Here is a 15,812-nt window from a genome sequence, read left to right as displayed (position 1 = left end):
CAGTATCTATTCATAGACCTTATGTTTTTACTGCTGTTGCTTATGGTGTTTTTTCTCTGTGCCAAGTTATCTGTGAGCTGGACAGTATATTTGAAAAATTATTTGTAGGAATAAACAGGAAAAGGATGCAGCATCCACCCCTAGGAAGGCTATCTGGTTGCCTGTTTTTTAGGAATATTACCAAACCTTAATTGAGATTGAAGGCTGGATGTTCCATGGATCATCCAGGTAACACACAGCCAGGTCCATGTGAGAAGTGGTTTCCTTTTATTTCACCCATATCTTGAAAGTGTAATACTTTGGAATCCCTGCTTAAGGTGTCTGTGGTGGCGAGTTCCCACTTTTAGCTTGGCCTTAGGTTTTGATTTTTGCCTCCTTCAGTCCATGGTGTTCCTAAAAGTGTAATTCAGGCATCCAGGAACTTTTTCCATGTTAGCAAATACCTTAAGAGACAGAGCAGCTTTGAGTTCTAGGCTGTCTGGGTTCTGTCTTACCTAGATCTTGGCTCAGTGATTCCTCAAACTAGTTTGTGCTTTTAAGAAAATGATTCTCATTTCAATTGTTGTTTAGCTGGTCTTGGCAGTAGCCTGATCCACGTTTTCTCAGGCATAGTACCCAGTATGCCTTTAGGTTAATAGGACAAAAGTAGGGAAAGACGTGTTTATATTGGTTTTGAATGTTTTTCAGTCATTCAGCAAGCATTACTGGTATCTTCTGAGTTCTTTATTTGTGGAAGACAGATACATGATTGGGGGGGGGGGGTGGGGGGGGCGGCGACACACCCAGTGGCTTGCAGATGTTAGTTCCCTGACTAGGGATTGAACCCAGGCCTGTGGCAGTGGAAGCACGAAGTCTCAATCCCTGGACCACCAGGGAATACCCTGTGAGTTTTAAAAGCCTAGGAAGTTATGTTAAATAGCCCTACTCTGTCTTATATCACATAAATAAATACTTGGATGGGTCTTGATTCCTGAAGAGGAGCTCAGTCCTGCAAAGAATGTAGGCGGGCCAAGTAAAAGCTGCTGTGTCATGTCAATGGTTCCGGTAGTGGACTGAGAAGAAGAGATGGCAGGTGCTTCTAAGTAGCAGTATGGTCAGGAAAGGCTTCATTCAGGGTGGTAGTGTTGGAATGAGGTTTCAAAGGGTGAGTAGGGCTCAGATAAAGGTAGTAATTAGGACTTGAAATAAGCAAAGGCTGGGTGATGGGGAATTGTGCTGGTGTTCAGGCACAACATTCTTGTTTCAACCAGAGTAGAAAACGCATGGTAGATCTTGGGACGAGAGCTTGAAGGTAGGTAGTAGGGGCTAGATAATCAGGGGCTTTGACTATCGGGAACTTGACCTTTCCTCTGTAGGAATCTGAAGAGTTTGAGGGAAACTAACTGAAGTGAGTACCAGACAGAAGGGCAAATACCAAACTAGAGACAGACCAGTCACAGGCCTCTTTTTGTTGTCGTTAGAGATAACAAAGGCCTGAACATTGATGGGGGAGGATGATGAAATGGGGCTGTGGCTTTGCCTGGCTAAGAAGGGCATGGTGCACTTTCCGACAGGCACATTTTTAAAGATCTTTTTTCTTTTGGCTTGGCTTATCTGTGTCTCTTATTTAATCCAGCCCAATACCATAGCTGCTGCTGTTCAATGGTTTTGTCCTGTATTTTGTTTTTCACAGATTCTCTTAAATCCACCTGTTATTCTTAAAGGTTCTGGTTAGCTCTTGCATGGATTATTAAATTTTCCTCTCAGACTGTCCATCATGGTGCCCCTACTGTTCTGCCTGGAATTAAATCCCTTCTGAGTTGACAAATGGCTTCCTCAAGTGGCAGTTGTCTTTCTGCGCCCTTCTTGAAGGTGGTGTTAATGTAGCCATTTGATGAATGCTTGTTGAGTACCTACTGTGTTCTAGGCACTAGTAATATATCACAGAGCTGGATAGACCAAGTCCTTGCTCTTAATGGTGCTGACATTGTTGTGAGACAATAAAAACTAGTAAACAGTTTAATCCAAGATTTAAAAGTTGGAAGGAAATCAAATGGGAATGATAGAACCAGATGTCTGAATTGGGTGGCAAAAGAAACCTGAGGAAGTAGTTGTGTAATGCATTTATGAGTCTACATGACTCTTCCACTATACTGAGCTGTTAGTAGCACCACCTTGAACTATTATCTGTCTATTGGCTCTTAAATGAGTGACTAATGGATTATGTGGCTACTCCTCCCCTTTGCCAGTAGTCAGTACACTACCTGAAACTCTTCCTTAACTCTCAGATAAGTTACTTTAAACTTTCTGCAGGTTGTCTCTCTGCAGCAAAGGTAAGAGATGCAGTCCTTACCCTAGAGAGGCTCACAGTCTCTGGGCAGGAAGGTGATGAAACTTGCTTTGATGTATTCTGTGGACCTCCACAGAAAGCAGAGTGTTTCCTGTGGAAGGCCATGCTTGACAGCTTCTCTCCAGGTGTTTTAATTACCCTGATCTGTACTCAGGAAGGCTGACTCACTGGTAAAACTATATTGGTCTATAAAACCAGACTCTAGTGTGTTAATTCATGAGGAGAAATATGTCTGGTGCGGTAGACAGCCCCATTGGCCTTAACTGTGTTTTAGCAGCACTCAGGGATCTTAGTTCTCTGACCAGGAGTGGAACTGGTTACCCTGCGGTGGAAGGCCAAGTCATAACCACTGGACTGTCAGGGAAGTCCCTTAGTGTGGTTTCATGTAATCATACCACTTGGGAAGCCTAATTAAAGTCAAGAAAAAGCTCCATGTAACACAGGAAGGGGATTTTAATTCTAGGGATGGAATGTTGACCAACATCCAATTACCTCTCCCACAAGCCTGGCCACCCCCCTCCACCCCCCCTCCCGCCCCCCAGCTTTCCTCCCCAGGTCAGTGGTTCCTGGTTCTGTTGCATCTTTGACCTGATACTATGAAAGTGAAAGTGAAGTTGTTCAGTCCTGTCTTTGCAACCCCATGGACTGTAGCCTCCCACACTCCTCTGTCCATGGGAATTTTCCAGGCAAGAGTACTGTAGTGGGTTGCTATTTCCTTCTCCACCTGCATCTCCCCCCAAATGGCACATCTTTTACTCTTTAAGAGTCACTCTGCCATTTTATTTCAGGCCTTGGGATCCGTTACTTTCACTTTCGGATTGCTTTGCTTATTGCTTTTGTTGAGTCTATCCTATAGCTCTGGGCTTGGGGGTGAGGGTTGGGGGGAAAGTTTTCAAACTCTTTGTCTTTCCCACTTGTGCTAGGATCTTCAGGCTACCCTGTTTATTCAAATCTGTTGGACAATGGTATCAGATAAGGCCTAAAGTTCCCAATGTGCTAAATTATAGATGGCCTATCTGTAGAAAGGTAGCATTAAATGCTTTTATCAGGTTATGACTGAGGTGTGTAAACAGGAAATCCTACAGATCAAGGATCAAGGACAGAAGTCCAGTGAAACAGATCCAGGGGTCATTAAATCTATGAGTGTCCACAGCAGCAGCGAGGCTAGTTTTCAGGGGAACGGTTAACAGGAAGGGATTGGGGGTGGGGGGGATGGGGCTTCGATTAACACTGAGCCCTCCTCTTGTTCTTTGAAGATGGGAGCAAGGCTCTGTTGGGGAAGCACAGAATGCGCCTGTTCCACCCGGTCTATGAGCTTCAGGGTTCCCCAATAAAGAATGAACAAGGCGACAGCTCAGGCTTCTTTCTCTGTGCATAATATCCTTTGGTTTCGTTGTAAAACTACAATTCCAAGAAGCAGAGGCTTGCAAAAAAAGGGAAAAAAAGATAAACGAGGGGAATACAAGAGGTGGCAACGCGCCCTGCCCCCGCCCCCCCGCCACGTCAGAGTTCAGTCACTTTAAAAAGCCCAGGCATCCAAGCTGGCGCCCATGGTCGGCATAGCAACGGCGCAGGCGCAATTCTGGCGTAGGCTTTCTGGGAATTGTAGTTTTCCCATCTTCGGGAGAGCCCTGTTATGGACATCCTCGCACCAACACCCGGGCCGAATGCACTGTCCAATGGAGGGGCTTGGCGTATCAACAGTTAACATCTATAATAGGAAACAGTATACGTATAACGGCTGGTGGGACCTCAACAAAGCCCTAGTAAGTGCTCAGGAGTTCAGGAAGATTCCACAGAAAGCTTCATGCGATAAATGATGAAAACGGATTAGGCATTTGCCAGGGGGGACAGTGGGAAGTCTGTAACGATCCTACAAAATTTGGAAGCATTAGAACAGTTCTGGATGTTTGAGAACACCAGGATATTGAATATCGGTTGGTGAACAATGGGGTCTGAGGAGTCAGAAATGGAAAGAAATCAGATCATGGTCTTGAATGCCAAACCCCAAAATCTGGACCTTTTCTTGAATAACCTTACACAGAGCCAAGCAATATGAGTGAGCCCCTTCCTTTTCGTTTTCCTTTTATTCATCTTCGTTTTAACCACTTGCCACAGCATTCTGTGCCTTCGTCCCAAGAACTCAACAAGGGTCATGGTTGAGATAAGAGCTCAGGAAGTGTTTTCTTAATGACCAGATTTGAGTCTTAGAAAAGCTTGCAACAACAATAAGAAGAGAGGGTAAGAAGAGAGTAAGGCTGGATGTAAAAAACCGTCAAAGTTCAAAGTAAATTGCTTTCCCAATCTGATTTTCCCTCCATCCAAGGTTTGAAATCTGGCAGCTCAAAGGCCATTTTTCAAATGGAATGTTTCACATTTAAGCAATAATAAAAAATTCCTGGGTTCTCGTGAAAAATGTGAAGAATTGACAATTTGGAGCCCTGATTCTTGACAGCAACAGAGTGGAGCTGAGGAGCTGCTGCCCCCTTTAGACGGGACATATGCTCTTCAGTTTGCACATTCCCCACCATTCCTCTCCCCTAAACTGAGCCCAAGGATCAGTTCCCATTTATCATAATGCTTTTGTTTTCATTTCCTTACAGTGAGCTGGCTCTGGCCTTAGAGGCTTTTGAATTGCCCATCTTTGTACTAATCTACCCCACCTGGTTTATTGTGATCCACACAGTCGAAGGCTTTGGCATAGTCAATAAAGCAGAAATAGATGTTTTTCTGGAACTCTCTTCCTTTTTCGATGATCCAGCAGATGTTGGCAATTTTATTATATGCAGAGTACATCATGAGAAATGCTGGGCTGGAAGAAGCACAGGCTGGAATCAAGATTGCGGGGAGAAATATCAATAACCTCAGATATGCAGATAACACCACCCTTAAGGCAGAAAGTGAAGAGGAACTAAAAAGCCTCTTGATGAAAGTGAAAGAGGAGAGTAAAAAAGTTGGCTTAAAGCTCAACATTCAGAAAACTAAGATCATGGCATCTGGTCCCATCACTTCATGGGAAATAGATGGGGAAACAGTGGAAGCAGTGTCAGACTTTATTTTTCTGGGCTCCAAAATCACTGCAGATGGTGACTGCAGCCATGAAATTAAAAGACGCTTACTCCTTGGAAGGAAAGTTATGACCAACCTAGACAGCATATTAAAAAGCAGAGACATTACTTTGCCAACAAAGGTCCATCTAGTCAAGGCTATGGTTTTTCCAGTGGTCATGTATGGATGTGAAAGTTGGACTGTGAGGAAAGCTGAGCGCCGAAAAATTGATGCTTTTGAACTGTGGTGTTGGAGAAGACTCCTGAGAGTCCCTTGGACTGCAAGGAGATCCAACCAGTCCATCCTAAAGGAGATCAGTCCTGGGTGTTCACTGGAAAGACTGATGCTGAAGCTGAAACTCCAATACGTTGGCCACATCATGTGAAGAGTTGACTCAATGGAAAAGACCCTGATGCTGGGAGGGATTGGGGGCGGGAGGAGAAGGGGATGACAGAGGATGAGATGGCTGGATGGCATCACCGACTCGATGGATGTGAGTCTGAGTAAACTCCGGGAGTCTGTGACGGACAGGGAGGCCTGGCATGCTGCGATTCATGGGATCGCAAAGAGTCGGACATGACTGAGTGACTGAACTGAACTGACTGACCCCACCTGGTATCTGAGGAGTGATTCAATGAAATTAATATTTTAGAAAGATTAGTCAGTGCAAAACAGACTGAAGTGAGGAGCCAGGAGGCAGAAAGGAAGAAATAAATGGAAAATCTATTGAAGGGATATTTGAAAGCATTCGGCCAGTGATTAAATATTGGATGAAGCAGGAGGAAAAGGCAAAATACAGCTTCAGAGTTAACTACCTGAATGGCTGGAAAGATGCTATCACCAACATTAAATGGGAGACATGAAAGGGGTGGTGGTGATCACTACCTTGCTACCTCTAGTATTTTGTAGGCAAGGGCCATGAGTTACCAATTCCATAATCCTCCAGTATTGTGCTGGACATGCATTAGGTGCCCAGGAAATTCTAGCCGAACTGAAACTGATCTAAGGTGGGGTACATATCTGATGAGGGGGGAAGGAAAGAATTGGAATGCTGGAACAAAGCCAGTACATCGTGGGTCCTCAGGCATTCTCCTCAGAGTGGATGAAACTAGAGCTTGGTGATAGTTAATGCGTTTTGGAGAAAAACCTATGCAAAAGTCCTGAAGCAGAGCAGGAATTTGGCATGCAGAAATGGAAGTGGGGAGGGAGGAATCGGTATCCTTCCAAGGGAAAGAAGAAAAAAAAAGAGCAAGAGATTGGATCGCAGGATTTTCCTGGAATACACGGAAGAGCAAGCTCTTGGTCAGGGCATTAGGCAGGGTTTTGGACAATGAGGCTGGGAAGGTTGGAACACCGGACTTCTCTAAACAGTTTTGAGAGCTCATTGCTTAAAAGGAACAGAAATCTGCAGTCCAGAGCCACTGCTGCCCCCCCATCTTCCCTGCCTTGGGGGTCACTGCCATCAGGTCACTGATCCAGGAGGGCTCAGAAAGGGAAAGAGGCATAGCCTCCACCGCAGCACCTGCACCCACCAGGCAGAGCATCAAGTGTGTGGTGGTGAGTGAAGGGGCTGTGGTCAAAACATGCTACACAAGCAATGCCTTCCCCAAGGAGTACATCCCCACAGTGTTCAACAACTGTAGTGCCCAGAGTGCAGTTGACGGAGGCCCAGTGAACCTGAACCTGTAGGACAGAGCAGGCCAGGAGGCATATGATCACCTCCGCACACTCTCCTACCCTCAGACCAACATGTCTGTCATCTGTTTCTCCATTGTCATCCGCCTTCCTATGAGAACGTGCAGCACAAGTGGCATTCAGAGGTGTGACACCATTGCCCTGAGGTGCCCATCCTCTTGGTGGGCACCAAGAAGGACCTGACACCCCAAAGGCGCCCGGCCCTGCAGCAGGATGGCATCACGGAAGTGTTTACCGAGGCTGTCCAGCAGTGCTCAACCCCATGCCGATCAAGCATGGGCAGTCCTGTGTCCTCTTGTGACCTGGCACTCAGCTTGGAGGTTGCCCCTTTGTGTCTTGGCGCCTTGTCTGCCCCCAGCTGTGCCTTAAGGACTAATTCTGGCACCCCCTTGCTTATGAGGTCCCCAAATGTCTTTTTCTCCTTAAGGGGACCAACAGGGAAAGGGGCTTTGGGCCCTGCCCCATTCTGCTTGGAAACGCTGAACAGGTTTTCCTGTCAAAGTCGTACCCCTCCTCCAAGAAGCCAACCCAGTGCCTCCTCACCATTTCCCCCTACTCACCAGTTGACCTAGTTTTCCACACAGATATTGCTGCCTGTCCTGGTGCCTTCTCTCAGGAGGGCTCGGCAGACCCTAACCTCTCCCTCACTGCTCTTCAAATTGCTCCGCCCTCAAGATGCTCTCTCTTCCACAGGGAAGAAGCCACTGAATCCTAGTAAGATGAATGTGCCCTAACCTACCCCCATGTCCCTGGGCCTCATGCACCTGCTGACTGACTCGGTCCCACCCTCATCGGGCTCCTGGGGCCCCTCTACCCCCATCAGCTTCAATAAAACCTTTTGTCTCCAGTGAAGGAAAAAAAAAAAGTTTTCAGCCCAAACCCCCAATAAATATTTATTTACAAGTTATTTATATGTACAACTAATGTAGTATTATGCCCTTTATAAACATTAACACACAAACAAGAAATTAAAAAACACAAAAACTAGAAATCTTCTACTATTTTTTTCCCACTTCCCCAACACGTATCACATACACTATATGGTTCCCACACCCCGCGCAGCCGCCCCAGCCCCAACCCCACCACCACTTTGGGGCTCCTGCTGTAAACAAGGGGAACCTCTGGAGGTTCAGAAACAGAGGGGCATGGTCTCTGACGACTCTCTAGAATCCGCAAACTTTAAAAACTGAGACACAAAGAACTGCGCTTGTGTTAAGAGTGCTTTCCACGTGCCAAGAAACGCCTCAGTGCTTTGGTGGTGGTTTACTCGCTAAATCCTGTACGACTCTTGAGACTCCATGGGCTGTAACCAGCCAGGCTCCTCTGTCCATGAAATTCTCCAGGCAAGAATATTGGAGTGCCATGACCTCCTCTAGAGGATCTTCCTGACCCAGGGATCGAACCCTCTTCTCTTACATCTCCTGCATTGGCAGGAGGGTTCTTTACCACTGGGGCAACCTGGGAAACCCAGTGCTTTAATAGAACTCATTTAATCTCCCAAGCAACCCTATACACTGTATTATTATCTTTTAAGATTATTTTTATCTTAGATGAAACAGAAGCATAGTGAGGTTAAGAAATTTTGCCAGGTGACACACAAGTGGCGGAGCAAGAACTAGAACCCACTCTGGGTGTGTCCGCACTCCATGAGCTTAACCGCCACTGGAAGGGGATGAAGAGGGTTTCCTTGGTCAAGTCCCTCACCAATCATAGCTGTGGTGAGAGTCCCAGGCACTGTGGGAGAAAGCAGCAGGAAATCAGTAAACCCCGAGAATGCCTCTCACGCGGTTGTCTGGGCAAGGTCCGCTCGTGTGCAGGCGCTGGAAGTCAACTCTGACGGCCGCGCAGGCGCAGACAGATGGGCTTGGTCTCTATGGTTCCGGGGCGCGACGGCGGAAGGCAGGTCGGCTCCCGGCGTCGCGCTGCAAGAGTCGCGCAGCGGGCTTCCTTTGCGGCAGGCCTCCTTGTCGCCTGAGGATCGTCTAGGAGAGGCGGCCAGCGAGGAGAAAAGGACACAGCGGCCGGACGGTAGGGGCTGTGTGTGTCCGCTGGCCGATATACCCTAAAGCGCGTCCTTCCGAGATCTCTTTAACAGATTTCCTCTTGGCTTGCTGGGTGGATGACCTTTCTCTCTGGCCATATTTTCTGCTTTCCCAGGCTCCTTGGTCCACACAACCTTTGTCACTGAAGCCTGTAGACCGCGCCTTTCTAGGCTCTTTTTCCAGGTTGACTTAACTTTCTGACAGACTCATACTTGGCCTTCTGTTTCTTAACCTGAAGTCCGCGTTCCTGAACAGCTTGCTGCGTGACCATGCGGGATTTAGGCCCCGCCAACCCCTAAAGCTCGTTTCATTCTTCCCGACGTGCCCTCTGCGCTCCAGCCGCGTCTGGGTGCTCAGTGTACCCCAGACACAAGCCGGCACAGAGGCTGTAACTCCTTCAGTGTGTGCCCTGCTGGAATGCTGTCACTGACCTGCGCTTGATCCGTATCAAACGCCTCCCATCTTTAAGGCATTTTCCCAGTTTCCCGGACAGAATAGGTGCTTCCTCCTTACCTCTTGTGCTCGTCCTTTGGTTCCCAATTCCCTCTGTGTGTCCTCATGCTAGTGCTTAGGTCGCAGCTGCTCCCGACCCGCCCCATCCCAGTGACTGGAACATTATTACTCAGTAAATGACTGAAAGAATGGGTAGAAAACTTTAAAATTACATTCACCTGTAAGTCTGCCACTCATAAACTTAACTGTTGACCTTTTTTTGTGCTTCTTTCCTGTCTTCTTTTGAAGTTTTTGTGTTTTTTTTTAGCATTATTGTAAACCCCCCCCCCTTTTTTTCATTGAACATTAAAACGTTTATTTCATGTGTATTATCCGCTCCCCACCATTGTCTACCAAATAGGTACTGGATTTAATTATTCATTTTTCCTACTTCATTGGTGGCTCAGACGGTAAAGAATCTGCCTGAAATGCAGGAGACCCAGGTTCGATCCCTGGGTTGGGAAGATCCCTTGGAAGGTCATGGCAACCCACTCCAGTATTCTTGCCTGGAGAATTCCATAGACAGAGGAGCCCGGTGGGCTACAGTCCATGGGGTTGAAAAGAGTGAGGACATGACTGAGAGACACTTTGACTTTCTCTATTGTTGCACATTTAAGTTGTTTGAATTTCTCCCCCACCCCCCCCCCCCCCCAACAATTATTGCGCTCCTACCTGACTGGTCCCTATCCTCAAGGTTGTTCAAAAGGGAGATATGCATATGAGTAGTACATTACAGGGGTGTGCAAGGTACTATGAAAAGTCTGCGATGCTGATGCTGTGCTAACACAGGATGACATTCCCGCTTCAAGATGGCTTCTTAGAAGTGTCATCTAAGTTTATATGGATCGAAAAATGTAAAGAAATGTTTTTATGCTTGTGCTTTTTTATTTCAGTTATTTCTTCAGATCTATCTCAAAGCATTGGGATTACTGAGTCAGAATATTGAATATAGGGACTTCTTTAGTGGTCCAGTGGCTTAGACTCTACACTCCCAATGCAGGGGCCTGGGTTCAATTCCTGGTTAGGAAACTAGAGCTCACTTGCCAAAAGAGTTCGCATGCTGCAACTAAAAGATCCTGCATGCTGCAACGAAGAGCCTGTACTGCCAAATAAATAACATATATTTTAAAAATTCAATAAAACACACTTTTCAACGTCTGATTAAAATGACCTTATCAATATAGAGGATTTATAATGCATTGGTTTTTGGTTCAAGTTCCCTTTTCCTTGAGCTTGAGTTTTGTGAAAGCATGAAAATTGCTTATCTACCGTAAACTGGAAGAACTTGTGTAATGAAAAAGTTTGGGGAGAAGAAATTGGGAGACTAGTACAAGATATCTTTCTAGAGGGTTGTTTGTCATAATTATCTCATTTTTCTCGGAAGTTTCTCTTTTGACTGTGATTTTATGGCATTCCTTTTTTTTTCCCTTCCACTTCAGCCATGCCTTTCTTTGATGTGCAGAAAAAGCTGGGTGTTGACTTAGACCACTGGATGACAATCCAGGGTGCTGAGCAGCCTCACAGGATTCCAGCTCGATGCCATGCTTTTGAAAAAGAATGGATAGAGTGTGCACATGGAATCGGTAGCACCCGAGCAGAGAAGGAGTGCAAAATAGAATTTGAGGATTTCAGAGAATGTCTGCTTCGACAGAAAACGGTGAGGAAGTGAAGAAGATGGGGATTGAATTACTTCCTTGTTTCTCTAGAGCTGCTTTTAAATACTTGTCACTGATCTTTGGGCATTGGCTTGCCCCATGTGAATTTGCAGAACTTCTGTTTGAAATACCTTCTCTACTTAGGTACCATGTCAAGGAAGCTAACTGTGTTAATTTGTTCAGTGTTCTTCCTCATATTCTCACATTGGGTTGGCCAAAAAGTTCATTAGGCTTTTCCCATCAAACTTTTTGGCCAACCCAATGTTTTCCTTAGCATTGTACCCTGCTGCAGCCATGAGGTTAGAAATTGCATATGTAGATTTCCATTTTTGTGTAGGCTGTAAAGAGTAGCAACTAGTCTTGGGTGTTTGTCCTTGAAAATGTTTGGGCAAATGTATTTCAAATTCATTGAACCCTCACTGGGGAAGAGATTAAAATTCTGCAGCTCTATTACACTGAACCTGATAAAACAACCTCTAGATTTCTACTCTGCGGAAGATGGAGATGTTAGTGAGATTGTTTTAGGTGATCCTGACCAAAAATGCGGGGAAGAAAGTGTTAGTAGCATAGTGTTTACTTCCTCAAGAGCTGAATGAATTGCATAACATATAGGGTCCTGTTCTCCTTTAGAGAAGAAATCTTTAGCTGTGGGCTGTCATTTTGCCTATATCTGTGCTCTACATATAACATAGAATTATTTTTATTACTGTCAACTCCTTGGGGTTCAGAGATACAATTTAGATTTTCAGTTAAATGTATCTCTAAAGTTATCTGTATCAATTTTTTTTTTCCCCAGATCATTCCTTTATTTATTTTTTTTTTTTTTTAATTTTTGTTATTAGTTGGAGGCTAATCACTTCACATCATTTCAGTGGGTTTTGTCATACATTGATCTGTATCAATTTTAAAATGGCTTGTCTTTTATAATCTGCTATTGGCATGTGGGTGAAGTAAAGCCAAATTTGGAAGGAATAAAGGGTCGTCAGGTAGTAATTCTGTCATGTTCTCTAGAAGAATATTGATCACTGAGTGATACTGTAGTAGACAAGGAGTGGGTGGTGGCTGGCCACCAACCAGCTTGTTAGTTCACAGCATGTCATAACTTCTCTTCTGTGGGCCCCACTTATTCCTTGCTCAGATTAACACTTGATTTATTATGGAAAATTTACACCAAGAAGAGACAGTGTGATGAGGTGGAAAGAATATTAGATTGGGAGTTGGAAGAGCTGGATTTTGATGCTGGTTTTACCACCACTAGTTTTGTGACTTCAAGAAAGTCTTTCCCATCTAATCTTGGTTTCCTTATCTGGAAATACAGTGTTGCTCTAAGGTCGCTTCCTCATCCTGTGAATTTCTGAAGAGAGATGTTACCATTTTAGAGGTCATCTAAGTGAAGATGTTAGTGAATCAAAGAATTAGAATCAAGCACTTTTCTAAGTTCTTAGAATGTAATTGTACATATATTTCTTGCAGTAATCTCCTATGAGATGCTTTAGAATTATTTCCCCCACTGTATGATTAAAACATTGAAGCAAGGAAATATTAAATCCATTACCTAAGGTCACATAGCCCAGTAAGAGGTAGAAATAGCATTGGAACCTGGCAGTGCTGATTCTAGACCCTGTGCTTGTATTCAGAACACCAAGTCATGATTGGTTCTAGCTGGGAGAGATATTTGACGTATGGCTGTGTGATACCTCAACCATAACTAGTTTTATGTTGGGAAATTCTTTACTAGAGAAATGTGAAGAATACAGTTTTTTAAATGGTTAATGTTCAGTATTGGGGAAACCTAAAGTTTCTTTATACTGAAGTTACATCCTCATTCTTTAAAGTTAATGGGATGTTTAATTGACTATGCTACCTCTTCATGCCTTTGTGAAAACCTAGTCATTCATTCAAAAAGTATTTTTTGGATCACCTATTGTGTCAGGAACTATTCCAGGTACTGGGAATATAGCAGTAAGCAAAACAGCAAAAAGTCCCTGCCCTAATGGAACTCATTCGTGGGGTAAGAGTTGGGGGTGGGATACAGAAAATCTACAAACAAGATAAGAAATAGTGTGTCAGGTATTGGTAAGTGCAGTGGGGAAAATAAACAGAAGGATAGGAAGCACTGGTATGGTTGCTCTGTGCTTCAATGGAGTGCTCCTAAAAGAGCCCAATGATAGAAAACATTTGAGCAGAGACTTGGAGATTGTGAACCACATGCACTTGAGGGAAGAGGAAGCAGCAAATGGAAGGTCTCTAGCTGGAGCAGAGAAAGCTGGAGGAAGGTATAAAGACATAAAGTCAGAGAGAAGGGTCTTATAAGTCCTTCTAGGGAAGGATTCAGCTTTTCCTTCAGTAAGATGAAAGCCATTGGGTTTTGAGCCAAGGAATAGTGCATTAAGGATTAGTAAGTCTATTTTCCATGTCACAGAATCCATTAATTATGGCTCTCACACATCTTGGATAGCTTGATTTTCATCCGTAGGGAACGTCCTACTGAGGGGAAAAGGCAGAACTCAAGGCCCTGCCTATCTTGAGTGACTACTGGCTGAGCACATACCGTGTCTTTCTGTGTGGTCCAGATACCTCATTTACCTGTTTCTGCTTCATTCATATCTAGTGAACAGTCACCAGCATATGCTGTGAGGTGATGTCAGCTTTTCATATTTTTAAAGATTTTAGTATGCACAAGTATACCTCTTAAAGCTGCTGTATCTCTCTATTATTTTTGTAAATGCTTATATTCCTATATATAATAGGAACATATTAGTTACCAGTTTTCAAGGAGGTATTACTATATATATATACACAGCAGAAATTGATTTGTTAAAAGCTTGGGAAATTGATTCTTTAAAGGTGGGATTTATCTCAGAGGCCCTCCAGAATGAAAAGCTTCCATAGTTTAAAAATGAAACCAGTTTTGTATTCAGCTTCTCCAGTGTTCACTTTCTGGTGCATACCTCCCTCCAAGTTTAAATATTTTCCTCCTTTGACAGATGAAACGTCTGAGTGCCATCAAGAGACAGCGGGATAAGCTAATCAAGGAAGGGAAGTACACACCTCCATCTCATCACTCGGGCCAGGAGCATCTTCGGCCCTGAGTGGAGTAGCTGCCAGTGCCTGGAGACTGATTCTCACGTTCTCTCTTCTCCGCTGGAAACTCTCCGTACTAAAAACCCCCGTGTGAGAGTGTCTAAAAATAAAGGATTGCTCCATCCTATTTGTTCTATTTTCTTTTGGATCATACTTTTCAATAATGAGGTTGCAACCTATTTTTTAAGTTTGGTAAAATGCCTTTACCTTAAAAATTAGCATCAAGGGAATATCAGTGGTATATGAGTACTTCTGATGGAAATGCTTAGACACATGTTTTTAAAAGAAAAAACTCAGATGTAGAAGGGAAGGTATGATCCCTAGAAAATTAAATGTTGAGAATATAATGAAAACCTCAGATATCCTGAGTATTTCTTGAACTATTTTTTGTCTTAAAATGCATATAACATAAAATATACCATCTCAATCTTTTTTTTCTTTTTTTAATTTTTGACCTTGGGGCTTGCAGGATCTTAGTTCCCCAAACTAGGGATCAAACCTGCATCCTCAGCAGCGAAAGCAGAGTCCTAACCACTGGACCAGGAAACCAAGAAATTCCTCATTTTAACCATTTTTCAGTGTACAGTTCAGTAGTAGTAAGTACATTCACATTGTTGTGCAACTGTCCATCTCCAGAAGTCTTTTCATCTTGGAAAACTGAAACTATATCCATGAAACAATAACCCCCTCTTCCCTCATCCCCCTGGCAACCACTGTTCTACTTTGTAGGTCTATGATGTTGACTACTCTTAGTACCTCATTATAAGTGGAATCATACAGTATTTGTCTTTTTGTGTCAGAATTATGTCACTTAATATACATAGCATATATCAGAATTTCTTTTTTGAGGCTGAATAGTTTTCCATTGTATGCATGTACCACATCTTGTTTATCCATTCATCTGTCAATAGACTCTTGGGTTGCTTCCATGTTTTAGCTGTTGTGAATAATGCTGCTATCAATATGGTTATACAGATACCTCCTTGAGACCCTGCTTTCAATTACACTCCCACCAATAGTGCAGAAGGGTTCTAATTTCTCCACATCTTCACCAACATTTGTTGTTTTCTGGAGTTTTTTGATAGCTACCAAATAGAAGTGAGGAATCTCATTGTACTTTTCATTTGCATTTCCATAATTATTAGTGATGTTGCATCTTTTCATGTGCTTACTGGCCATTTGTATATCTTGACTATTATATGGATATATGTCTATTCAAGTCTTTTGTTCATTTTTAATTGAGGTTTTTTTTGTTACAGAGTTTTAGGAGTTTTCTATATATTTGGGATGTTGATTCAGATATGTAATTTGCAAATATTTTCTCCCATCCTGTAGATTGCCTTTTTACTCTGTTGGATGTACCTTTTGATGCACAAATTTAAAGTTCCCCCAGAGGATTTCCCTGGTGACCCAGTGGCTAAGCCTCCGAACTCCCAATGCAGGGGACCGAGTTTGATCCCCAGTCAG

At 43.8% G+C, this 15,812-nt stretch overlaps 1 protein-coding gene and 1 pseudogene across 1 annotated transcript; both read left to right on the top strand.

Annotated features, from left to right (window-relative positions):
• The first annotated feature begins 3,879 nt into the window (after nucleotides 1-3,879).
• On the top strand, nucleotides 3,880-7,422 carry LOC133040012 (rho-related GTP-binding protein RhoG-like; annotated as a pseudogene).
• Nucleotides 7,423-8,942: 1,520 nt separating this feature from the next.
• On the top strand, nucleotides 8,943-14,472 carry NDUFS5 (NADH:ubiquinone oxidoreductase subunit S5). The gene is made up of 3 exons (XM_061122320.1): nucleotides 8,943-9,100; nucleotides 11,046-11,263; nucleotides 14,249-14,472. The coding sequence occupies exons 2-3, from the start codon at nucleotides 11,048-11,050 to the stop codon at nucleotides 14,351-14,353; spliced, it is 321 nt and encodes a 106-aa protein (XP_060978303.1). The 5' UTR covers nucleotides 8,943-9,100; nucleotides 11,046-11,047; the 3' UTR covers nucleotides 14,354-14,472.
• The last annotated feature ends 1,340 nt before the right edge of the window (nucleotides 14,473-15,812 follow it).

Source organism: Dama dama, chromosome 20 (assembly GCF_033118175.1).
Source record: "Dama dama isolate Ldn47 chromosome 20, ASM3311817v1, whole genome shotgun sequence".
Taxonomy (NCBI): Eukaryota; Metazoa; Chordata; class Mammalia; order Artiodactyla; family Cervidae; genus Dama; species Dama dama.
This window is presented reverse-complemented; position numbering and strand designations above follow the sequence as displayed.

Excerpts from the sequence above, each read along its gene's own strand:
- NDUFS5 (XM_061122320.1), top strand. The coding sequence starts at position 11,048 with ATGCCTTTCTTTGATGTGCAGAAAAAGCTGGGTGTTGACTTAGACCAC. Across the intron at positions 11,264-14,248 it reads GTCTGCTTCGACAGAAAACG|ATGAAACGTCTGAGTGCCAT; the intron begins GTGAGGAAGTGA and ends CTCCTTTGACAG.